The sequence below is a fragment of the Leucoraja erinacea genome, chromosome 5 (genome assembly GCF_028641065.1).
Source record: "Leucoraja erinacea ecotype New England chromosome 5, Leri_hhj_1, whole genome shotgun sequence".
Lineage (NCBI taxonomy): Eukaryota > Metazoa > Chordata > Chondrichthyes > Rajiformes > Rajidae > Leucoraja > Leucoraja erinaceus.
This window is the reverse complement of record NC_073381.1, coordinates 96,667,422-96,694,500: the sequence shown is the minus strand read 5'-3', so window position 1 is coordinate 96,694,500 and position 27,079 is coordinate 96,667,422. Positions and strand designations below refer to the sequence as shown.

Here is a 27,079-nt window from a genome sequence, read left to right as displayed (position 1 = left end):
TGGATTAGGTGCAGGCAGAGGAGATATGTTTAACAGCATTATCTGTGGCACGGATATTGTGGGACAATGGGCTTGTTCCTGTACTGTTCTGTGTTTCACTCTCCCCACCACTGATACCTGAGCTTACAGACCCTGCTGGGTCACTGGTCAAACCCTGACCAGAGTCTCCACTCGTTGTTCCCTGGGGTTCCTGAGTTGTGCCCAACGGTGGATCTGGAAGAAGAGAATGGAGGTGGGATAGGGAGGGTGAGAGATGAAAACACAATGATCAGCTGATCAGGTGGGAAGTCGGCTGCAGACACAAAGAGTCCATGCTAACACCACAATATACCAAGGGTCACGGACAGGTCACATGTCTCACCTTCAACATTACAAACTCCTCGAACATGGTCTACGCTTCGCTCCCTTGTAAAGCCGTGCTCTTGTAGAGTACTCTCACACTCTCTCTCTCTGACTCTCTCCGACTCCAGCATTCAGCCCCTGCCCCTATGGGTCGGTCTGTCTACAAAATATATTCTCCTCAAGCTCTCCACTTATTTCCACTTCATCCTCAATCTCATGTCCATAAATTCATGTCATGGAACAGAATGAGCCAATTCGGCCCATCGACTACTCATGGTTGATATATCGTTCCCTGTCAACCCTATTCTCCTGTCTTCCCCTCCAAACCTTTGACCAACTTTGTAATCAGAAACTGTAAATCTCCACTTTAAAAATACCATCATCTTGGAGATACCAATGTCGTCAGATACCTGAGCTTGTATCTGGTTCTGGGACCTTGGACAAATCCTCCTGGGGTTGGGCTGTTGTTTCCTGGGATTCCCCAGTTGGTACGGAGTGTGGATCTGTAATAAAGTGTGGACAGACAGTGGGTGTAGTGGGGAAATAATCCCGCAGCTCTGAAGTGCACGGCCAACACCAGTCTCTGGTGACCCCAACAATTGTCCATCCCTCTCCCTCCACTCCATCATTCCATCCGTTACACATTGCAATCTGTCCAGCATAATCCCACTGATTTCATGGCCCCTCCCCTGCCATCTCACCCCTCTCTCTCCCCTGTAGCCATCTCTCTCTACCTCCTCCCCTTGCCATCACCAAGTCCCACAGGTGATGTATCTGGCCTTCAACAATGCCCACTCCTGAAACACAGTCCTCACCACACTTCTATGTTCCCACTCAACCCTCTCTCCGACAGAGCTGCATTTGATCTCGCACTCTCCCTCTCTCCCTCCACCCTCCTCTCCCTCTCTGCCCTGCCCCCTGTGTCAGTCAGTCATCAAATACATTCTCCTCGACCTCTCCACTCTCTTTCCTCCTCCACCCTCAATCACCAGTCACCCACTCCCTCCTTACCCATCATTCCGTTCTTCTATACTTCCTCATTTCCAATATATCAACTTGCCCCCCTCTATCCCTCTCTCCAAGACCTGCCCCCCCTCACTCAGAACCTCACCACATGTGACAACAATAAACCTAAACAAACACAACTCATTACCCCTCCCACTGATCTTACATTTTTCATTCTTTGCACCATTTTGCCTCCTTAGTTCCCATAACCCGTCAGCTGTTGCTCTGCCCTGGTCTGATCCTCAGAGAAAACCCACCCCTGCTCACAACCCCAAGTTATAACCCTTCCTTGAAGCCTGCAACCCACCCCACTAACCACTTAAACTCCCTTGCCCATTAAACCCATATGGAGGCACACGGAACTGCAGGAGCTGCTTTACAAAGAAAAACACAAAGTGCTGGAGTAACTCAGCGGGTAGGCAGCATTTCTACAGTGGTTTCCTCAACCATCCTCAATCCAAGGGTGAAGTCTGAAGAAGGGCCTCAACCTGAAACGTCACCTATTCCTTTTTTCCAGAGATGCTGCCTGACCCGCTGAGCTACTCCAGCATTTTGTGTCTATCAATCCAAGGGGGATTATTGTCCACTGTTGAACAAACTACCGCCCTCTCCAAAAGCCGGCTGTAGGGTTAATGAGGACAAGCAATAACATGTGAGAGGACTTGGTACCTGAGGATGTGTCTCCCACTGGGACAGAAGACGGTTCCTGGGTGGATTCTCCAGTCGATGATTCCTGGGTCTGTTCCCCTGTGGACATCTGGTGATCTGGAATAATGGAACAGAGAAACGGGAGTGTAGTAACACCACAACAGGTCATCAGACTGGAAAAAGTGTTTGGGAACTAAAGGACTGGAAGCATCATCCAGTCTCTCTTCACCAACTCTCCTTCCAAAACATGTCTTAGAAACATAGACATTAGGTGCAGGAGTAGGCCATTCGGCCCTTCGAGCCTGCACCGCCATTCAATATGATCATGGCTGATCATCCAACTCAGTATCCCGTACCTGCCTTCTCTCCATACCCTCTGATCCCCTTTAGCCACAAGGGCCACATCTAACTCCCTCTTAAATATAGCCAATGAACTGGCCTCGACTACCCTCTGTGGAAGAGAGTTTCAGAGATTCACCACTCTCTGTGTGAAAAAAGTTCTTCTCATCTCAGTTTTAAAGGATTTCCCCCTTATCCATAAGCTGTGACCCCTTGTCCTGGACTTCCCCAACATTGGGAGCAATCTTCCTGCATCTAGCCTGTCCAACCCCTTAAGAATTTTGTAAGTTTCTATAAGATCCGCTCTCAGTCTCCTAAATTCTAGAGAGTATAAACCAAGTCTATCCAGTCTTTCTTCATAAGACAGTCCTGACATCCCAGGAATCAGTCTGGTGAACCTTCTCTGCACTCCCTCTATGGCAAGAATGTCCTTCCTCAGATTTGGAGACCAAAACTGTACGCAATACTCCAGGTGTGGTCTCACCAAGACCCTGTACAACTGCAGTAGAACCTCCCTGCTCCTATACTCAAATCCTTTTGCAATGAAAGCTAACATACCATTTGCTTTCTTCACTGCCTGCTGCACCTGCATGCCTACCTTCAATGACTGGTGTACCATGACACCCATTTAGATAATAGTCTCTTTCCTGTTTTTGCTGCATCTCCCCTTTTCCTAGTTTCACTCAGCCACCATTTAGATAATAGTCTAAAACGGCTGACCCCACTAACCACTTTAACTCCCTCTTGCATTGCACGCTGGTGCAATGGTGGAGTTGCTGCCTTACAGAGTCATATGTTTGACCCTAGTGTGTTGGATCATGCTCGTACTCGCTGGGCAGCTCACTGTTTATCAAAACTAAACCCCACGTGGAGATATAATGATACCTGAGCTTGCAGACCCTGCTGGGTCACTGGTCAAACCCTGACCAGAGCCTTCAGTCGTTGCCTCCTGGAGATCCTGAGTCGTGTCCGATGGTGGATCTGGAAGAAGAGAGTAGAGGTGGGACAGTGAGGGTGAAAGAGTAAAAACACATTGAACAGCTGATCAGGAGAGAAGACAGCTGCACAGATGAAGAGTCACCAGTCCATGTTAACACACACCAAGTCCCACAGGTGATGTATCTGGCCTTCAACAATGCCCACTCCTGAAACACAGTCCTCACCACACTTCTATGTCCCCACTCAACCCTCTCTCCGACAGAGCTGCATTTGATCTCGCACTCTCCCTCTCTCCCTCCACCCTCCTCTCCCTCTCTGCCCTGCCCCCTGTGTCAGTCAGTCATCAAATACATTCTCCTCGACCTCTCCACTCTCTTTCCTCCTCCACCCTCAATCACCAGTCACCCACTCCCTCCTTACCCATCATTCCGTTCTTCTATACTTACTCATTTCCAATATATCTACTTGCCCCCCTATCCCTCTCTCCAAGACCTGCCCCCCCCTCACTGTTTGAAACTCCTCCACCCAGGGCACATCCCAACTACTGATGTTGCAGAGAAGATTTTAGACAAAAATGCCAGGACTCGAGGGCCTGAGCCAGAGGTAGATGTTGAGCCGACTAGGACTTCATGAGAGGAAAAGTTCGGGGAAATGCAGTCTTTTCCCAGAGTAGGGAAATGCAGAATCGGAGGAAATAGGTTTAAGGAGAGGGGTTTTTTACACAAAGGGTGTTAGGTATTTGTTACAAGTTGCAGGAGGAGGTAGTTAAGGCAGATATGATCACTACTTTAAAAAAATAACTAGACTAAGTGGGACCCTGTCACACGGGAGGCCTGGTCCCCCAACGCAACCAGCTGCCCATTACAATATTCCACCACTCACCCGATCCCCCAACGCAGCCCGTCCCTCCAACGTAATATTGCACCACTTACCTATAGCCCCCAACTACGCAGGCATGGCTCATTTCCCCTCATCCCCAGCACTCCCTCCCCTTCCTCTTCTTTCCTCTCTCGTCCTCCCCTCCGCCAATCCCTCCCTCACTCTCCCTCCCTCTCCTTTCCCCGACCCTCAGTCACTCCCTCCCTCCCTCCCTCCCTCCATAACTGCTCTGCGCTCCCTACCCCCGACTATCCCTCTATTCCCCACTCCTCACCAGTTTGTGAGTGAGGCGGGACAAGCTGCCGCCGGTGGGGCAGGAAGGGGGCGTCGCTATCCTGACCGTGGCATTGACTGACAGGAGAAGAGACCAATCGGTGTGGATCCGACTGAAGGAAATTACGCACGCGCGGTTTTCAAGATATTTAAACCTTGATAACTTTTACAATTTACCACCGATCAGAAGGGAACTTGTTGCTCTCGCAGCACCGGAGAACAATGAGTAACCTGGCAAAAAATAGTAGCGCTATCTCGTACCGTTTTGGCACAAATTGAAAAACGCCGCAAACCGGAAGAGCACAAGATCAGAGGTTTAGTTATGTATAGAGAGATAGAAGATAGATTAGACTGAGAGGGAAATAGGTTGAACAGGTTGAGTGGGCAAGTTAGCACTGTTTCCACGCTGTATGAATCTGATTCCACTCACTCCAACAGATTCCAGGCCCATCTCTTTGCAGAGTCTCTCCTGCCAGCTCCCCCATCCATGTACCCCTCCTGCACCCAACTCCAAACACTCTCCACCCACAGCTCCCCCTCCAGACCCTCTGCTCAAGTCACCTTCCCCTACTTTGACCACTGTATCACGACCCCTCCATCGATACCTGAGGTTGTGTCTAGTTCTGGAACAGTGGACAAATCCTCCTGGGGTTGGGCTGTTGTTTCCTGGGGTTCCACGGAGTGTGGATCTGTAATAAAGTGTGGACAGACAGTGGGTGTAGTGGGGAAATAATCCTGCAGCTCTGCGGGATGGATGGGGACTGAAGTACACGGCATCGCCAATCTCTGGTGAACACAACGGCTGTCCAGCCCTCACCTGTGTCATTGCTCTGCTCCCCTCAGCATTAATCATTGCTCTCCATCAGTCTCTCTGCCTTTATATCATTCTGCCCATCTCCTCTCCTTCACCTCTTCCCCATCATTCTCCTTCCCCCTCTCCAGCGAGCCCGCACTCTCCCGCACACCCACTCCTCCAGAAATGTGTGAGAGTTTCAAGTTCCTAACCAGAAATATGACCAACAATTTGTCATGAACCAACAACATGGGAGCAAAGTCCAAAAACCCACATCAATGTCTTCACTTCCTCAGGAGTCTGAGGAGATTTGACTTTTCTCCAACGTCTACAGATGCACCATAGGTCTCATACTGTGGGGTTACATCACAGCTTGGTTTGTGAACAGCTCTGCCCAATAGCACAATAAATTGAAGCAAGTTGTGGATGCAGCCCAGTCCATCACACAGACCAGATATCCCAACATTGACTCCATCTACACTGCCCACTACACAAGGAAAATAGCCAAAATAATCATGGGCCTTTCCCACCCTGGTCATTCCTTCTTTTCCCCACACCCGTCAGGCCAGAAATTACGGAAGCCTGAAAGCACGCACCACCAGACTCATAAACAGCTTCTTCCCCTCTGTCATCAGGATTCTACATGGTCCTTCCATTTACTAGAGCACGGTCCGATACTGTATCATCCAGTCTCTCTTCACCCACTCTCCTTCCAAAACATGTCTCACTCCTCGTGACTCCCCCAGTTGGGGTGAATGACTGACCACAGAATCATAGATCAGAGCACGTAACCAGACCCAGCTGCCCAACTTGTCCATCTCAACGCATCTAAATGTCTCCCATTTGCCCCTCTTTAGCCCATATCAGTCTAAATCTTTCTTGTCCATGTACCTGTTCATGTGGTGTATAAATGTTGTTATTGTACCTGCCTCATGTACCATCTCTAACAGCTCATTCCATTACCCACCCATAGCATCCTCTGTTGCAGTTTTCTGGCTGAAAGACTATGAGCATTGAATTTCTCACTTCCTATCAAGATTAAACACCTCAATAAGAATATCCATTAAACTCCTGCGTTCTAAGCAATAGTCATAGCTTTCCCAATCAACTCCCTATAGCTCAGGCCCTTGAGCCCTGGCAACACCCCTGTAAATTCTCTCTTCGCTCTTTCCAGCTTTGTGATGTCATTCCTAGAACAGGGTTCCTAGGACCAAAACTGGATATGATGTTCCAAGTGTGGCCTCACCAACATCTTGTACAACTGCAAAGGAATATCTAAATGTTTATACTCAATAACTTGACTGATGAAGGTCACTGAACTAAAAGCCCCGTTGCCCACCCTATCTACCTGCAATACCACTTTCAGAGCACTATGTACCTGCACCCCTAGATCACACTGGTCTATAACACTTCCCAGGGTTCTACCAGTCACTGTGAAGCCCCCTCCCTCGTTTGATTTCCCCAAACAACATTGGTGGAGGTGAGGAAGGCTGTTAAAGTATACAGCAGGATAGATTAGCTACAGAAATATGCGCAGAAAGCACAAATGGACTTTCATCTAAGCATGTGTGAGGTTCTGCACTTTGGGAGGTCAAATATAAGGGGTAAATATAGCATTAATGTCAATAAGAGCATAGATATAGAGGTTGTAAGTCAGTAACAACCTTAACGTGACAACACAAGGAGATGCATTGATAAAGGAGGCATATGGTATGTTTGCCTTCATCGCTTGGGGCAGTGAGTATAAGAGTCAGGATGTTATGTTGCAGTTATATGGAGCTTTGATGGGGCTCTAACCTTTTGGTTCTACACATAGTTCAGCTTGGCAATATGTTAGACATGTACATTGTGGTCCCATGGGCCTGTTCCAGTGCTGTCCTGTTCTATGTTCCACTATGTTCCAGGAACTGGAGTGATGTGTGTATCCAGAGGCCAGTTTAACTTGGCATCATGCGTGGATATTGTGGGGCCAAATGGCCTGTTCTATGTGTCATACTCCCCACCACTAATAGCTTGCAGACCCTGCTGGGTCACTGGTCAAACCCTGACCACAGTCTCCAGTCGTTGTTCCCTGGGGTTCCTGAGTTATGTCTGGCGATGGATCTTGGGGAAGGGGGGGGGAGGGGGGCACGGAGGGTGAGAAAGTAAAAACGCACAAGATGGCTGGTGAGGAGGGAAGTGGGATGTGGATACGAAGTCAGCAGTCGGTGCTAACACCAACACACACCACGTCTCACAGGTCACACATCTTGCCTTGAACATTACACACCTCAAATATGGTCCAGCCACGATTCCTTGTCCCTCCTCGACTCTCTCCTCCCTCCACACCTCATCTCCCCCCGTGTCACACTGACCCCACCCCTATCTCTCACTCCCTCCTGTCCCCACCCCACCCTCACCTCCCCCACCCCACCCTCACCTCCCCCACCCCACCCTCACCTCCCCCCCCTCCACCTCCTCCCCCTCCCCCTCTCCACCCCCTCTCCACCCCCACCTCCCCCACCCTCACACACCTCTCCCCCCCCCCCCCTCTCTCCACCCCCCCCCCACCCCACCCTCACACCTCCCGCACCCCACCCCCTCCCTCCTCCCCCACCCCACCCTCACACCCCCCCCACCCCACCCTCTCTCCACCCCCCCCCCCCCTCTCTCCTCCCCCCCCCCCCACCCTCACACCTCCCCCCCCCCCCCCCCCTCACACCTCCCCCACCCCACCCTCACATCCACCCCCACCCCCACCTCTCTCTCCTCCCCCACCCCACCCTCACACCTCTCCCACCCCACCCTCACCTCCTCCCCCACCCCACCCTCACCTCCCCCACCCCACCCTCTCTCCTCCCCCACACCTCACCCTCACCTCCCGCACCCCACCCTCTCACCCCCCCACCCCACCCCCCACACCTCCCCTCCCCCACCACACCCCCTCACCCCCCACCCCACCCTCCCCCCCCCCCCACCCCACCCCTCTCACCCACCCCCCCCCCCCCACCCTCTCACCACCCCACCCCACCCTCACACCACCCCCACCCCCCCCTCACACCCCCCCCACCCCACCCTCACACCACCCCCACCCCACCCTCTCTCCCCCCACCCCACCCTCTCCACCCCCACCCCATCCTCTCCACCCCCACCCCACCCCTCCCCACCCACCCCACCCTCTCTCCACCCCACCCCACCCTCTCTCCACCCCACACCCACCCACACACCTCCCCTTGCCCCGCTCTCTCCTCCCCCAACTTCAAACCTTCTCCCACCCCAACCTCACGTTCCTGAGTCACCCTCCCCTACTCTCCCCCCCACCGTCCCAACTACCCCTCCCTCCATCTATACCTGACCTTGTACCTGGTTCTGGGACGGGTGCACAAATCCTCCTGGGGCTGGGCTGGTGTTTCCTGGGATTCCCCAGTTGGTACGGAGCGTGGATCTGTAATAAAGTGTGGACAGACAGTGGGTGTAGTGGGGAAATAATCCTGCAGCTCTGCGGGATGGAAGGAGACTGATGTACAAGGTGACAACAGTGTCTGGTGACCCCAATTGTCCAGCCCTCTCCTGCACCACTCTGCTCCGCTCCCCTCTCCCTCCATTCCAGCCTTTACTCCACGCACACCTTCCGTCTCATTGCCCTCATTTCATTGTAAACTCCCCGCTCCCTCTGTCCCCATCCTAGACCCCAACTTTCCCCGGGACGGGGAGGGGACAGTGACGGGGTGGGGGAGGGGAGGGGAGGGGAGGGGACGGGGTGGGGGAGGGGGGAGGGGCAGTGACGGGGTGGGGGAGGGGCAGTGACGGGGGGGGGGGGCAGTGACGGGGTGGGGGAGGGGACGGGGTGGGGGAGGGGACGGGGTGGGGGAGGGGTGGGGGGGTGGGTGGGGGGGGACGGGGTGGGGGGGGGGGAGGGGACGGGGTGGGGGCAGTGACGGGGTTGGGGAGGGGGAGGGGTGGGGGTTGGGGAGGGGAGGGGAGGGGGGTGGGGTGGGGGCAGTGACGGGGTGGGGGGCAGTGACGGGGTGGGGGGGGGACGGGGAGGGGAGGGGCAGTGACGGGGTGGGGGAGGGGACGGGGTGGGGGAGGGGGAGGGGACGGGGTGGGGGCAGTGACGGGGTGGGGGCAGGACGGGGTGGGGACAGTGACGGGGTGGGGGCAGTGACGGGGGGGGGAGGGGACGGGGTGGGGGAGGGGAGGGTGGGGGCAGGGGCAGTGACGGGGTGGGGGAGTGACGGGGTGGGGAGGGGAGGGGACGGGGTGGGGGCAGTGACGGAGTGGGTGGGGAACGGGGTGGGAGCAGTGACGGGGTCTGTGGGGGTCAGGCCCCGGTGGATTGGCTCAGGCAGTCGGTGTGGGACTGGGACCTGAGATGATCACACACACAGACCGGGGATTGGAAAATTGCCAACTTGTCGCTCTCCAGATTTTCCCAACAACCTCCCAGATGAGTTGCTGTGAACAGCGACGTACCTGTACAATACACGTTGTCACAGCAGAGTGTGGGCTCCAGCCGATACACAAAGAAACCTCCGCAGTGTTTCACCTTGATCTCCTGCTGTCTGTTACAGTTGTTTCCATCCCAGGTGAAACAGACTGTCCTGTTCACCTCCCCGTCTCCCACACTGGGATGGGAACCTGGAATGAGGTTGATAAACATTGTAAAATGTACCTGGTCCCACAGTGCGGTTGGGAATGTGAATCTGGAGCCAGTGTAACAGTGATCACGACCCACACTCTGGGCTGATCTGTATCAGTCAGTGCTGATCTGCTGCCCTCACCCTCCCCACAGCAGCAGCTGCTTCCTGAGACCAGCTCCTGGTGCTGGCACCCTGGGGTGCTGGGTCTGGAGATACGGGGGCAAGGCAAGAGAATGGTGGAGTAGACGTGATGGGCCGAATGGCCTAATTCTGCCATTCTAGAAACATGACTAGAAACACAAGCCCCGACCATGATGGGTGCTGACATGTCAGGGGCGGGGCTTCACCTGTCAGTGCCCATCAGGGGCGGGGCTTCATCTGACCCTCAATCAGGGGCGGGGCTTCACCTGTCAGTGCCCATCAGGGGCGGGGCTTCACCTGTCAGTGCCCATCAGGGGCGGGGCTTCACCTGTCAGTGCCCATCAGGGGCGGGGCTTCACCTGCCAGTGCCCATCAGGGGCGGGGGTCAGCCACCCATAAGGGGCGGGGCTTCAACCTGTCAGTGTCAGGGGCGGGGCTTCACCTGTCAGTGCCCATCAGGGGCGGGGCTTCACCTGTCAGTGCACCCATCAGGGGCAGGGCTTCACCTGTCAGTGCCCATCAGGGGAGGGGCTTCACCTGTCAGTGCCCATCAGGGGAGGGGCTTCACCTGCCAGCGCCCATGCGGGGGCGGGGCTTCACCTGCCAGTGCCCACCAGGGGAGGGGCTTCGCCTGTCAGTGCCCATCAGGGGAGGGGCTTCACCTGCCAGTGCCCACCAGGGGCGGGGCTTCACCTGTCAGTGCCCATCAGGGGCGGGGCTTCACCTGCCAGTGCCCATCAGGGGCGGGGCTTCACCTGTCAGTGCCCACCAGGGGAGGGGCTTCACCTGCCAGTGCCCATCAGGGGAGGGGCTTCACCTGCCAGTGCCCACCAGGGGCGGGGCTTCACCTGTCAGTGCCCCATCAGGGGCGGGGCTTCACCTGTCAGCACCCATAAGGGGCGGGGCTTCACCTGTCAGTGCCCATCAGGGGAGGGGCTTCATTTGTCAGTGCCCATCAGGGGCGGGGCTTCACCTGTCAGTGCCCATCAGGGGCGGGGCTTCACCTGTCAGTGCCCATCAGGGGCGGGGCTTCACCTGTCAGTGCCCATCAGGGGCGGGGCTTCACCTGTCAGTGCCCATCAGGGGCGGGGCTTCACCTGTCAGCACCCATCAGGGGCGGGGCTTCACCTGTCAGTGCCCATCAGGGGAGGGGCTTCACCTGTCAGTGTCAGGGGTGGGGCTTCACCCCATCAGGGGTGGGGCTTCACCTGTCAGTGCCCATCAGGGGCGGGGCTTCACCTGTCAGTGCCCATCAGGGGCGGGGCTTCACCTGTCAGTGCCCATCAGGGGCGGGGCTTCTGACCCTCCCCGGCCATTCCCCGAGCCCCAGATTTACAAACTCTGACCCTACCGTTTAACCAGCCTGGGCTCGTCCCGGAGCAGTGATGGGTGGGAACAACAGTCTCGGGAATCTTCCATCCGCCAGAACTGAAACAACAATCAGAGAGTTAGTTCCTGAACTGAGAGTTTGTTCACCCAGAGAGAGGCCGGCAATGGGCCCACTCTCAATATTCACTCACCACAGGGATTCATTTTTGCCCCTTCAACAGAGTCAAGGGTCTAATGTCTATTATCTATTCTCTATTGTCATGCAGCTTGTACAGTGCAGTAATGGCCCTTCAGCCCACAACGTCCAGGCTGACTCTTTTATCAAAACCATTTAAATGCATATGGACCAGAATTCTTCTGTGGTAGACAAAAATGCTGGAGAATCTCAGCGGGTGAGGCAGCATCTATGGAGCAAAGGAAATAAGCAACGTTTCGGGTTGAAACCCTTCTTCGGACTCATGTGAGGGTGGGGGCAAGAAGAAAGGAAGAGGGCTGAGGAAGAGCTGGGAAGGGGAGGAGAAATGAGGGACTATCTGAAATTGGAGAAGTCAATGTTCATACTGCTGGGGTGCAAACTGCCCAAGCGAAATATGAGGTGTTGCTCCTCCAATTTATGGTGGTCCTCACTCTGGCCCTGGAGGAGGCCCAGGACAAAAAGGTTGGATGTAGAGCAACTGACACCTAGAGCAGTGGATGCAATAGATGAGGTTGAGGAGGTGCAGGTGAACCTCTGCCGCACCTGGAACGACTGCTTGGGTCCTTGAATGGAGTCGAGGGGGGAGGTAAAGCGACAAGTGTAGCATTTCTATAGAAATAGGCTCCCTGTATCCAAACTGTCCCATTCCCGACACTGATGATCCCAGTCTCCCATCCACACTGTCCCATCCCCGACACTGATGATCCCAGTCTCCCTGTATCCACACTGTCCCATTCCCGACACTGATGATCCCAGTCTCCCTGTATCCACACTGTCCCATCCCCGACACTGATGATCCCAGTCTCCCTGTATCCACACTGTCCCATTCCCGACACTGATGATCCCAGTCTCCCTGTATCTACACTGACCCATTCCCGACACTGATGATCCCAGTCTCCCTGTATCCACACTGACCCATTCCCGACACTGATGATCCCAGTCTCCCTGTATCCACACTGACCCATTCCCGACACTGATGATCCCAGTCTCCCTGTATCCACACTGACCCATTCCCGACACTGATGATCCCAGATCCACACTGTCCCATTCCCTGATGATAGTCTGTATCCACACTGTCCCATTCCCGACACTGATGATCCCAGTCTCCCTGTATCTACACTGACCCATTCCTGACACTGATGATCCCAGTCTCCCCGTATCCACACTGACCCATTCCCGACACTGATCACCCTTGCTCTCAATCTATTTTCCCTCACTGCCTTGTGTTTCCAAAACATTTTCTAGGTCATTGACTAACGCAATGATCTCTTTGTTTCACCTCTTAAATCTGTACCACCCCACTCCGTGCTTTTCATCATTCTGCCATTGTCCATTGCTGCACTCAGTGTCGGTACAATCCGTGCTCCTCCAGGGCTGGTCCAGGACGGTGTGGTTTACACACGGGTCACCGAGTGCGGAGTCTGCGGCTGGGGGATATCATAATGGTCAAAGTTAATGTCCAGTTAATACCCAGCATGCATGTATGCGATTCATCCCTGGAACGACACCAAAGCGGTACACGATAGCGCTACAATTTTTGGACCACCTTACTCACAATTGGCTTCTGTGTTTTTATCAAATTTTGTTCAAATTGATGTTATATTTTACAAGTTATTCACATTTTCAACTTTACAAAATCCAGTTTGAGAAAGACTGACTTGAACACTGCAGTGGCAGTTAAAGCTATGACGTCACAATGGGATCTTATTTACATAAACTGCCCATCACCAGTGCTCCACCCAACAATGACATCACAATGGGATCTCATTTACATAACCTGCCCATCAACCGTCTTCCACCCAGCGCAACACGAGATTTGTTACATTGTTGTAAGGAGAGGGAGGGAGGGAGTGGGGGAGGAAAGAAATGTTATATTAACATTGTGTTTAATGGCGAGTGGATGGGGAGAGTTGAGGAGTGGGGGAGCAGGACGATATAGGGAAAGGAGTGGGTAGGGAGGGAAGTGGGGTGATGGAGGGAGGGAGGGTGGGAAGGAGTGACAGGGTGGGGGAAAGGTGAAGGAGGGAGTGGTGAGGGAGGGAATGGAGGAAGAGAGGAGGAGAGGGGAATGGAGAGGGAGGGTGAAGGAGGGTGAGGGAGGGATGGGGGAGGAGAGGAGAGAGAAGAGGGGAGGGGAAGAGGGAAGAGAGAAGGGGAGGGGTTGAGAGGGAAGAGGGAAGAGGAAGAGGGAAGAATGCGAGGGAAGAGGGAGGGTGCAGAGGGGGAGAGGCAGTGGTTGGTTGGGGAATGGGCAAATGAGACATGCCTGCGTAATAGGGGGCTATGGGTGAGTGGTGAAATATTGCGTTGGGGGCATCCAAGGGCTGCCAACATGGGGAGATGGGTTGAGTGAGTGTGAGAAAAGTTGGGAGAGTGAGGGGATGGAGTGTTGGGAGGGGGGGGGGGGGGGGGGGGGGGTGGGGGGGGGGAGGGGGGGGGGGGGGGAGGGGGGATGGGGGAGGGGGGGGGGGGGGGGGGGGGGGGGGAGGAGGGTGTCCCCCTACCATTGGAATTGTGCAATATGGTGCATACAGCAGCAAGTCTTTTAACTTACACTTGAATGCAATATATATGCTTTAATTTGGATTGGAGCGTTTTTGAAAGGGGGGAGGCTGTGCGATCACTGATCACTGGCCTTGGAGCAACCGAGTGGGGAGAAGATGTGGAAGAAGGGGGTCTCCCCTCCAAGGGTAGGAACTTTTTGAAATTTGATGTATTAAAATCATGTTTTAGTGCCCTGTAGAAGTATGATTTCAATGTTTTTTGTATGAAGTATTTTTAAGAGGTAACTTTTTATGGGGTAACTTTATCCACACAAAGGGATAAAGGTGGTGGGTGTATGGAACAAGCTGCCAGAGGAGGTAGTTGAGGCAGGCACCATCCCAACATTTAAAAGAAACAGTTAGACTGATACATGGATAGAACAGGTTTGGAGGTATGGACCAAAAGCAGGTGGCGTAGCTGGGACATGTTGGCGGGTGTGGGCAAGTTGTGCCGAAGGGCCTGTTTTCACACTGTATCACTCTATGACTACATTATACCTCCACCATGCATGAATGCTTCAAAATCAAGTGGTCGAGTTTTATTGCCATATACTCAAGCATAGAAAATAGGTTCAGGAATAGGCCATTCAGCCCTTCGAGCCAGCACTGCCATCCAATATGATCATGGCTATTCATCTAAAATCAGTACCTCTTTCCTGTTTTTCCCCCATACCCCTTGATGTTGTCAGCCCCAATAACTAAATGTAACTCTCTCTTGAAAACATCCAGTGAATTGGCCTGCACTGCTTTCTGTGGCAGAGAATTCCACAGATTCACAACTCTCTGCGTGAAGAAAGTTTGTTCTCATCTCAGTCCTAACTGCCCCCCCCCCACCTTTATTCTTAAACTGTGACCAATGGTTCTGAACGCCCCCAACATCGGGAACAGTTTTCCTGCAGTTACAGTAAGTGAAAATCTAGCAGGCAAGCAGGATGCTTTCACCACCCACCCCCATTTGTAGTCCACGACCTTCCACCGTTTCTACCCAGTGCTTGGTACTTACTTCCAGCAGCTACTGGTTGTCCTCCAGGATGCACTCTCTCTCCTCTCAACCCGACTCTCTCTTCCCCCCTCTATCTCTCCCCTGTCAGTCACCTAGGCGAATTTCAGATTCAGATCTCCCCCCTCTCTCTCTCTTCCTCCCTCTCTCTCCCTCCCACTCTCAGTGTACAGTACTGTCCCCCTCTCTCCCTCTCTCCCTCCCTCTCTATCTCCCCCTCTCTCTCCCTCTCACTCTCCACACACTCTCCTCTCTCTCTCTCCCTCTTTCTGTCTCTCCTCTCACCTCTCCCTCTCTCTCCCCTCTCTCTTTTACCACTCTCTCTCTTCCTCCCCTCTATCTCCCATTCTCTTTGCCCCTCTGTCTCTCTCTACCTTTCCTCTCTCTTCCCCCTCCCTCCCCTCTCTCTCTCTCTCTCCTCCCTTCTCTCGCCCCCTCCCTCCCCTCTATCTCCCTCTCCCCCCTCTCTCTCTCCCCCTCCCTCTCTCTCTCTCTCTCTCCTCTCTCCCTCTCCTCTCTCCCCCTCTCTCTCTCTCTCTCTCCCCCCTCTCTCTCTCCCCCCTGTCTCCTTCCCCTCTCTCTCTCTCTCCTCCTCCCTTTGAGAGTCTGTCCCTTCGGCACAGAGACTCTCGCGGCAACGGAGCTTCCGACGCCCCCGACGGCCCGGGACACTCGCACTGTCCGGAGTGCTCCATGACCGAAGCTGCAGCGAGCGACTCGCTAGCCGCGCAAACACTCGCCAGCCCCGCAAACTCCCCAGCCCTGGCTCCCCGCATCTGTTCCCGCCGCTGGTTCTGCTCCCATCCTTCCCTCAGCACCGGCTCTCCAACACCCGCGGACCCATGCAGTTTATCTGAGTTTTTACATTTTTGTTGATCCCAGAATTTCTCACCACAGAGGGTGAGAAACCTCTGATCAGCGTGAGGGCGTGAGAGTTTGCTTGAGGGCGTGATTCTCACGCTCAAATTGTGAGAGTTGGCAGCCCTGGGAATGGGTTGTGTTGGGGGAATGGGTGAGTGGTGGAAATTGCGTTGTTTGGGGGAATGGGTGTGTGGAAACTCTCATCTTGGGTAAGTGTGTGTCTGGGGGAACCGGGTGAGTGGTGGCACCACCTTACTCACAAATCAGGTTTTGGGTTGTGTTGGGGGAGTTATTAACATTTTTAACTTTACAAAACCCGGGTGAGTGGCGGGTTGGAAATGGGGGTGGTGGAATACATTGCTGTTGGGGGAATGGGTTGTGTTGGGGGAATGGGTGAGTGGTGGAAACGGGTTGTGTCGGGGGAATGGGTGAGTGGTGGAAACGGGTTGTGTTGGGGGAACGGGTGAGTGGTGGAATATTGCGTTGGGGGAATGGGTTCTGTTGGGGGAATATTGAACGGGTTGTGTTGGGGAAACGGGTGAGTGGTGGAATATTGCGTTGCCCAATGGGTCCCACTTGGTCTCGTATATTATTAAAACTCTCATCTTGTTTGTTTCTATGTAAGTGTATCCATGTGCTCCTGGACCTTTGCCAATATGATACCGGACAGCACTACAAGTTTTGCACCACCTTACTCACAATTGTCCCGTTGTGGTTTGTATCAGGTTTTGTTCAGGTTGATGTTATATTTTACAAGTTATTAACATTTTTAACTTTACAAAACCCCAGTTTGAGACCAATAACTTGGCGGATGCTGCCGGCAGATTCCGGCAGGTTCCAGCTATGATGTCACAATGGGATCTCATTTACATTCGCTGCTAATCAACAATGTTCCACTCAGTGCAATGAGAGATTTGTTGTATTGTTGTAAGGAGAGGGAGGGAGTGGGGGAAATATTATTTAAACATTGTGTTTAGTGGGGGAGTGTGATAGGAGAAAGGTGAGGGTAGGAAGTGACTGAGGGTAGGGGAAAGGTGAAGGAGGGAGAGGTGAGGGAGGGAAGGAGTGTATGAGGGGAGGAGGAGAGGGGATAGAAGTGGGAGGTAGTTTATATATTGTTTGTAGCTGTGTCTATGTGGGGGGCGGGGGAAACATTTAAATCTCATCCCTGTACGGGGGACCCGACCTTTTCCCTGTTGGGTCTCCGTTGTCGTTGGGGCCTGGCACCGTGGAGCCGCCTCCAACCGGAACGACCAGGGGGCTCCAGACACGGAGCCTGCGGACTCACCATCGTGGAGCTGGCCGGCTTCGGAGCGGGGAGAGCTGTGGTGGCGCGCGGCTGCGACCTGACTTTGGAGCATCGGAGGCTCCAGCCACAGGCCCGGTGGACAGTGACATCGGGAGCTCGCGGGTCCCTGGTGGGAGACCGCTTTACAGAGCTCCCGCAACGGCAACTTCTCCCACCGGAATTGAGGAGTTGAAAACGACCCGGAGCGTGGCCTTACATCGCCCGGCGCGGCTTTAATGGCCACGGGACTTGCCATCGTCTGCCGGGGGCTCCAACATCAAGACCCGGAGCGTGGCCTTACATCGCCCGGCAGGGGCTTTAATGGCCGCGGGACTTGCCATCGTCCACCGGGGGACTTGCCATTAACATCCGGAGAAGAATGGAAAACAGGGGAGAGACAATGACTTTGCCTTCCATCACAGTGAGGAGGAGATTCACTCTGATGGATGTTTGTGTAAATTGTGTTAATTCTGTGTCTAGGTTTGTTTTCTTGTTGAATGACTGCAGAAACCAAATTTCGTTTGAACTTCATTTGAGGTTCAAATGACAATAAACGGTATTGTATTGTATAGGGAGGGACAGGAGAGCGAGGGAGTGGAGGAGGTGAGAGAAGAGGGAGGGTGAAGAGGAGGGGGTGGAAGTGTTGGTGGATGAGGGGAACGAGCCGCGCTTGCGCAGTTGGGGGCTATGGATGAGTGGTGGAATATTGTGGGTGGTGGAAGTGGTGGAATATTGAATATTGTTGGTGGGGACGGGTTGCGATTGGGGGCTATGGATGAGTGGTGGAATATTGTGAGTGGTGGAATATTGCGTTGGGGGACGTGTTGCATTGGGGGCTATGGATGAGTGGTGGAATATTGTGAGTGGTGGAATATTGCATTGGGGGGACGTTTTGCGTTGGGGGGAGCATGTGAGTGGTGGAATATTGCGTTGGGGGAACAGGTCCCAACGGGTCCCACTTGGTCTAGTACTGTCTAACATATAACAACATCACCCAAATAAAGGTTTCTGAGGCAGTGTATTCCAGTTGGCCACTACTCTCTGGAGAAGGTAACTCCACTCATCTGCCTTCTAAATCTCATCACCCTCATCATAAAATTCTACCTCTGATAGAGTGCAAAGTTTATTGCAAAGTCTATATTCCTCATTAGTTTAAAATATCCCATCTAAATCACCTCAGCCACAGGGAGAACAGGCTTAGCTTCTCTGTGGAGCATTTGGAGAGAGTGCAGAAGAGTTTTACCAGAATGTTGCCTGGATTAGACACTATTAGTTGTAGGGGAGGTTGGACACACTTGGTTTATTTTTCAAAGATAGACACAAACTGCTGGAGTAACTCAGTGGGACAGGCAGCATCTCTAGAGAGAAGGAATGGGTGACGTTTCGGGTCGAGACCCTTCTTCAGATTATTCGGACCACAGCTGACAGGTGGCTTGATAGAAATACATAGTGTATGGGAGGCATAGACAGGGTCGGATTAATGTCCAATACCAGAGGGGATAGGTTTAAGGTGAGAGCAGAAAGTTTAAAGGAGATTTACCAGGCAACATCTATTTTCACACAGAGTGGTCGATGCCCAGTCTGTACAGCTGAGGTGCTGAATGAAGCAGTTATGGCAACAATGCTGCGTCAGCATTAGGCCAAAAGCATGGCGAGGTGGAGAATGGAAGGATATATTTCAAATCAGCATCATGGTCAGTGCAGGTGTGTGCTGAAGGGTCTGTACTTGTGTAGATAAAGACCAAACTCAATGGTTAGAGAGTCCAAGCTTTGAACAACTACTCACCATCACAAACTAATAGGCCGATAACGAGGTAGATCCTCACACTGGACAGCTTACTTCAGATAGGGTGCGGGGGAACCAAAAATAGTGATCACTAACTGAGGTGGGATCTGGTGTATTAGTGACTCAGGACAGCCCTGCGTTTCCACACAACCCCTCACATCTCTTGTCAATATGTAACAGCCACGTACCTGTACAATACACCTGGTCACTGTGTGTTGGCTTCAGCTCATACACAAAGTAACTGCTGCAGTTTTTTAACCTTGATGTCCAGCTTGTCCTTGCACTCTTCTCCAGACCCACCGTCACCAACATCTTTGAAACACACTTCTCTGGTCACCTCCCCGTCTCTCACGCTGGGATGGGCACCTGGACAAATATAAACATTGTAAAATGTACCTGGTCCCACAGTGCAGCAGGAGACCGGGTAGATTTGGATGCTGAAGTGGGATAACATAGTTAGTGTGAATGGTTGATCTCAGCCCATAGTCCAGCCTGATCTGTGTCCGTTAGCAGTGAGCTGCTGCCCTCACCCTCACCCTCACCCTCCCCACCCACACTCCCCACCGCAGCCCTGCTCCATGAGCCCTGCTCATGTTACTGAAGACCTGTGGCAGGACAATTCCAGGTTGAGGCAGCAAACCCCAGCCCTCACCCCAAATGTGCATTGACAGCTGGTGAACCTACAGCTCCAGGCCAAGTACCCATTAAATTAAACATTGTGGGTGACATACTGGTGGAGCTAGTAGAGCTGCTGCCTCACAACGCCAGAGACCTGGGTTAGGTCCCAACCTGTGGGGTTGGCTGAGTACAGTTTAACAATTCTTTGTGTGGGTTTACTCCGGGTGCTCCAGATTCCTCCCACATTCAAGGACAAGTGGATTTGTAAGTTAATTGGCCTCTGTAAATTGCCAGATGTGTGCAGGAATTTAATGCAGAAGTGGGAAAACATAGAGTTAGTGTGAATGTGTGATTTATGGTTAGTGCAGACACAGGGCCAAAGGGCCTCTTCACATGTTGTATAATCAATATTCAGTTGATTCAGATTCAATGGTCATCAAATGATATGAAACTAAACATGATCAACTTCTCCCTAAAACGGACTCAATGTGGGTCCCCTGGATTAAACAAGACCTGCCACTGATTTGACAATTGACGATAAATAGACAATAGGTGCAGGAGTAGGCCATTCGGCCCTTCGAGCCAGCACCGCCATTCAATGTGATCATGGCTGATCATCCCCAATCAGTACCCCGTTCCTGCCTTCTACCCATATCCCCTGACTCCGCTATTTTTAAGAGCCCTATCTAGCTCTCTCTAGAGAACCGGCCTCCACCGCCCTCTGAGACCGAGACTCACTCACAACTCTCTGTGAGAAAAAAGGTTTCCTTACCCCTTATTCTTAAACTGTGGCCCCTGGAACTGAACTCCCCCAACATCGGGAACATGTTTCCTGCCTCTAGCCTGTCCAAACCCTTAATAATCTTATACGTTTCAATAAGATTCTCTCTCATCCTTCTAAACTCTAGAGTATACAAGCCCAGCCACTCCATTGTCTCAGCATATGACAGTCCCGCCATCCCGGGAATTAACCTTGTAAACCTACACTGCACTCCCTCAATAGCAAGAATGTTCTTCCTCAAATTAGGGGACCAAAACTGCACGCAATACTCCAGGTGTGGTCTCACTAGGGCTCTGTACAACTGCAGAAGGACCTCTTTGTTCCTATACCCAACTCCTCTTGCAATAAAGGCCAACATGCCATTTGCTTTCTTCACTGCCTGCTGTACCTGCATGCTTACTTTCATTGACTAATGAACAAGGACCCCCAGATCCCGTTGTACTTCCCCTTTTCCCAACTTGACGCCATTTAGATAGTAATCTGCCTTGCTGTTTTTGCTACCAAAGTGGATAACCTCACATTTATCCACGTTAAACTTCATCTGCCGTCCATCTGGCCTCTCACCCAACCTGTCCAATTCATAGAAACATACAAAATTGTTGCAGGAGTAGGCCATTCGGCCCTTCGAGCCTGCACCGCCACTCAATATGATCATGGCTGATCATCCAACTCAGTATCCTGCACCTGCCTTCTCTCCATACCCCCTGACCCCTTTATCCACAAGGGCCACATCTAACTCCTTCTTAAATATAACCAATGAACTGGCCTCAACTACCTTCTGTGGCAGAGAGTTCCAGAGATTCACCACTTTCTGTGTGAAAAATGTTTTTCTCATCTCGGTCCTAAAGGATTTCCCCCTTATCCTTAAACTGTGACCCCTTGTCGTGGACTTCCCCAACATCGGGAACAATCTTCCTGCATCTAGTCTGGTCAACCCCTTAAGAATTTTGTAAGTTTCTATACCCCCCCCCCCCCCCTCAATCTTCTAAATTCTAGCAAGTACAAGCCGAGTCTATCCAGTCTTTCTTCATATGAAAGTCCTGACATCCCAGACCCTGTACAACTGCAGTAGAATCTTTGCTGACAAAAGCAGGAAAGTAGACTATTATCTGAATGGTGGCCGATTAGGAAAAGGGGAGATGCAGCGAGACCTGGGTGTCATGGTACGCCAGTCATTAAAAGTAGGCATGCAGGTGCAGCAGGCAGTGAAGAAAGCGAATGGTATGTTAGCATTCATAGCAAAAGGATTTGAGTATAGGAGCAGGAAGATTCTACTGCAGTTGTACAGGGTCTTGGTGAGACCACACCTGGAGTATTGCATACAGTTTTGGTCTCCAAATCTGAGGAAAGACATTCTTGCCATAGAGGGAGTACAGAGAAGGTTCACCAGATTGATTCCTGGGATGCCAGGACTTTCATATGAAGAAAGACTGGATAGACTTGGCTTGTACTCGCTAGAATTTAGAAGATCGAGGGGAAGTCTTATAGAAACTTGCAACATTCTTAAGGGGTTGTACAGGCTAGATGCAGGAAGATTGTTCCCGATGTTGGGGAAGTCCAGAACAAGGGGGTCACAGTTTAAGGAAAATGGGGAAATCCTTTAGGACCGAGATGAGAAAAACATTTTTCACACAGAGAGTGGTGAATCTCTGGAACTCTCTGCCACAGAGAGTAGTTGAGGCCAGTTCATTGGCTATATTTAAGAGGGAGTTAGATGTGGCCCTTGTAGCTAAAGGGATCAGGGGGTATGGAGAGAATGCAGGTGCAGGATATTGAGTTGGATGATCAGCCATGATCATATTGAATGGCGGTGCAGGCTCGAAGGGCCGAATGACCTACTCCTGCACCTATTTTCTATGTTTCTATGAATTGGACAGGTTGGGTGAGAGGCCAGATGGACAGCAGATGAAGTTTTCTATGTTTCTATGTAGGGAATAATAAGACCCAATTAGAGTCATACAGGACAGAAGCTGGCCCTTTGGCCCATCTCGGCAACAATGACCACCATGCCTCATCTAAACTAGTCCCATTTGGCTAGTCCCATATTACTCTGAACCTATCCGTTCCATGCGGCTATCCATATGTTATTTAAATTGTATTTAAGGGAAAATATTACAACTAAAATATACATTAGGGAATAAATGGTGTTTAAAATTAATCAGAATAAACATGGTCAAACAATTCAGAAATACATTTAAAAATTCAAAATAAAGAAACTAGAAACGTTATATAAATGTATAAACAATGATTGTGTGTGTTCATTCATTCATTCATTCATTTGTAGGTTTTGTATTAGGAACCTCAAGCTGGAGGGAGGGGCACAGAGCAGCTTAACGAGGATATTGCCAGGACAAGGGCCTGAGCTACAGGGAGAGGTTGGTTAAGCTGGGACTAGCGAGCACATGAGACTGAGGGAAGACAAAAATGCTGGTGAAACTCAGCGGGTGAGGAGTGTCTATGGAGCGAAGGAATAGGTGACGTTTCGGGTCAAGACCCTTCTTCAGACTGATGTGGGGGGGGGGGGGGATGCAGGAAGAAGAAAGGAAGAGGCGGAGACAGTGGGCTGTGGGAGAGCTGGGAAGGGGAGGGGAAGGAGGGAGAAAGCAGGGACTACCTGAAATTGGAGAAGTCAATGTTCATACCGCTGGGGTGCAGACAGCCCAAGAGAAATATAAGGTGCTGCTCCTCCAATTAGCGGTGGGACTCACTCTGGCCATGGAGGAGGCCCAGGACAGAAAGGTCGGATTGGGAATGGGAGGGGGAGTTGAAGTGCTGAGCCACCGGGAGATCAGGTTGGTTATTGCGAACTGAGCGGAGGTGTTGGGCGAAGCGATCGCCAAGCCTGATGTAGAGCAGTTGACACCTAGAACAGCGGATGCAATAGATGAGGTTGGAGGAGATGCAGGTGAACCTCTGCCTCACCTGGAAAGACTGCTTAGGTAGACAAAAATGCCGGAGAAACATGAAGCTGAGGAGTGATCTTGCAGAGGTGTAGAAAACCCTGGGGGGAATAAGTAGGGTGAATGGGGCTTTATTTTGCCCAGAGAGAAGGGGAATCAAGAACCAGAGAACACGGGTTTAAGGTGAGATGGGAACGATTTAATAGCAACCAAAGGGGCAACATTTTCCACATAGAGGGTGGTGGATAGAAGAGCTGCCAGAAGAAGATATAGTTGAGGCAGGTAGAATAACAATATTTCAAATACATTTAGGCTGGTGCATGGATAGGAAAAGTTGAGGGCAAATGGGCCTGGCTTTGTTCGGGCATCTTGTTTGCACTGTACAAGTCGTTCATTGTGAACCAATTAATGAACTGTGAGTGCAGTAACGTGCCAAGCACACTACACAGTGGGCTGATCGACCAATCAACGGCCCGATACTGGGAAACTCGGAGCTGGAGCTCTGCCACCTGACTCCATGAAGATCCAAGTCTGCTGCATGGTCTGAGACACTGTGGGGAGAAACCTCCAGGGAGTTTGTGTTCGTTGTCCATGTGGAGGGCCCTCTGATCTGACCGTAATCACCAGTCTGGCCGTCCCTGACAAAAGCTAAGTCCCAAAGTAGCAAACTCTAATCCTACCGTTTAACCAGCCTGGGCTCTTCCCGGAGCAGTGATTCTTTGGAACACGTCAGTCTCCGGAATCTTCCATCCTCCAGAACTGAAACAACAATCAGAGAGTCAGCCCCTGAACTGGGGTCTTTTATTCAGTGAGAGAGAGACCAGGAATTGAGGACAATCTGTCCGCATCCCGTCCTATTTCAATATCACCCACTGCCAGATAATCTCCCGGTGAATCCCGGCCCCATATCCTCCCCGTCTCTCACGGTACAGAATATGAGATCTCCACATCCCAGTTTTTACTCCCTGTCCCTCTGTGATAACTGACGACCTGATCTTCCATCTTGTCCTCACCCCTCCTCCTCCCTCACTGACTGAGTTTGATGGAATTATTTCCTCACATTACCTGTTGAATCTGTACCATCCTTCAACAAGGTTTTTTATCAGATTTGTTGGTCATTTGTGCACTGAGTGTTGGAACAATCCGTGCTCCTCCAGGGCTGATCCAGGACGGTGTGGTTTACACATGGGTCATTGTATACGGAGTCTGTGGGTGGGACACAAGATGATGGTCAGTGTTAGTGTAATGGCCACTTGTCAACACACAGCCTCTGATCAGCGAGCATCTCTGGTGAACATGGATGGGTGACACATCATCCTTTTGAAGGAAGGTCCTGACCCGAAACATCACAAATCCATGTTCCCCAGAAACGCTGCTTGACCTGGTGAATTACTCCAGCACCTTGTGTCTAATATGTGCTGTCATCATGTTCAGGCCTGAATATTGTCACCGATCTCTCCCCTGAACCCCCTGCCCCCCTGTCCCTAGGGTAGTTAATGTAACCCCACTTTTTAAAAAGGGAGGGAGAGAGAAAACGGGGAATTACAGACCAGTTAGTCTAACATCGGTGGTGGGGAAACTGCTAGAGTCAGTTATTAAAGATGGGATAGCAGCACATTTGGAAAGTGGTGAATTCATTGGACAAAGTCAGCATGGATTTATGAAAGGTAAATCATGTCTGACGAATGTTATAGAATTTTTCGAGGATGTGACTGGTAGAGACAGGCCCGTACAAAGCTTTTCAAAAAGGGGGTTGGCATGACAGGATTTGTGGAACCAGAGTTGGTTTACAGGGCAAGGCTAACGAATGCCCTTGCATTAGTAGAGGTAATTAGTAGAGGTAGTGGTGAATGGCAATATACATTCAGGAGCACCTGTTCTGTTGTTTTGCACAATCCACAGGCATTGCCACTTTCATTTTACTGCACATCTTGTATGTGTTTGTGACTCACCTTAACCTGACGATAAGTGATTTCCTGTTGTTTACAAACAAGGCACAAGGTAGGCAAAAGATGCCATCCACATGATCGCTATATACAAGCCAGGGATATGCTCGTAACTAGTCAGGGTTAAATCTTCGCCAGCATCCATTCTTATAGTAAGCACAATATTTATTGTTGGACCCAGTTTAAAGTGATTCTGTATGAGGTACAGCTACTGAGCATCTGAGAGGTTGGCAATAGCTTTAGCAGCTTCTTCATTGGTTGTGGTAGAATTAAGGAGAACTAGACCAAGTGCAGACACGTTGGGTCTGTTCCCCCAACGTGCAGTTGTAGGGGGGGGGGCGTCATAAACATTAACCACCCACACACTAACTACCCCCCCCCGCACACACACTAACTACCCCCCCGCACACACACTAACTACCCCCCCCCGCACACACACTAACCCCCCCCCCCGCACGCACACACGCTAACTACCCCCCCCCCACACACTAACTACCCCCCCCCCACACACACACACTAACCCCCCCCCACACACACACGCTAACTACCCCCCCCCACACACACACTAACTCCCCCCCCCATACCCACTAACCACCCCCCGCACACACACTAACTACCCCCCCCGCACACCCACACTAACTACCCCCCGCACACACACTAACTACCCCCCCGCACACACACCAACTACCCCCCGCACACACACTAACTACCCCCCCCACACACACACTAACTACCCCCCCCCCACACACACACTAACTACCCCCCCCCCCACACACTACACTACCCCCCCCCCCCCACACACACACTAACTACCCCCCCCACCACACACACTAACCCCCCCCCCCCCCACACACACACTAACTACCCCCCCCCCACACACACACTAACTACCCCCCCACACACACTAACTACCCCCCCCCCACACACACACAACTACCCCCCCCGCACACACACTAACTAACCCCCCCCACACACACTAACTACCCCCCCCCACACACACACTAACTACCCCCCCGCACACACACTAACACCCCCCCCCCCCCTACCACCCACACACACACTAACTACCCCCCCCCCCACACACACTAACTACCCCCCCCACACACACACACTAACCCCCCCCCCCCACACACACACACTAACACCCCCCCGCACACACACACTCAACCCCCCCACTCCACACCCACTACCTCCCCCCCACACACACCCCCACTACCCGCCCGCAAACACCCACTAACCACCCCCCCCGCACACACACTAACTCCCCCCCGCACACACACTAACTACCCCCCCCCACACACACACTAACTAACCCCCCCCCACACACACTAACTACCCCCCCACACACACACAACCCCCCCCCCACACACACACACTAACCCCCCCCCACACACACACTAACCCCCCCCCCCACACACACACAACTACCCCCCCCACACACACACTAACTACCCCCCCACACACACACACTAACCCCCCCCCCACACACACACACTAACCACCCCCCACACACACACACTACACACCCCCCCCCACCCACACACACACACCACCCCCCCCACACACACACTACCCCCCCCACACACACACTAACCCCCCCCCCACACACACACACACCTACCTACCCCCCACACACACACACACTAACCCCCCCCCACCCACACACACACCACACTCCCACACCACACACCACACACACACACCCCACCCCCCACCCACACACACACACACCCCCCCCCCCACACACACATACCCACCCCTACCTCACACACACACACACATCCACACACACACACACACACACACACCCCCCCCACACACACACACACACACCCCCCCCCACACCACAC

General features: G+C 52.4%; 1 protein-coding gene across 5 annotated transcripts in view; it reads right to left on the bottom strand.

Moving 5' to 3' along the window:
* The window catches only part of LOC129697619 (uncharacterized), a 32,191-nt gene extending 6,675 nt beyond the window's left edge, over positions 1-25,516 (bottom strand). The window contains exons 1-8 of one of the 5 annotated variants that reach the window (XM_055636324.1): positions 24,349-24,383; positions 23,964-24,042; positions 19,173-19,350; positions 12,786-12,933; positions 11,333-11,409; positions 9,674-9,838; positions 753-845; positions 118-213 (exon numbers count right to left, since the gene is read on the bottom strand). In XM_055636324.1, coding sequence (XP_055492299.1) covers positions 118-213; positions 753-845; positions 9,674-9,838; positions 11,333-11,409; positions 12,786-12,933; positions 19,173-19,296 — 703 coding nt within the window. In that variant the 5' untranslated portion in view covers positions 19,297-19,350; positions 23,964-24,042; positions 24,349-24,383. Of the gene's footprint in view, positions 1-117; positions 214-752; positions 846-2,016; positions 2,113-3,219; positions 3,316-5,030; positions 5,789-9,673; positions 9,839-11,332; positions 11,410-12,785; positions 12,934-19,172; positions 19,351-23,963 lie in introns of those variants that run through there. The other 4 variants (XM_055636323.1, XM_055636325.1, XM_055636326.1 and 1 more) reach the window with 4 other exon arrangements.
* Between the last annotated feature and the right edge of the window lie 1,563 nt (positions 25,517-27,079).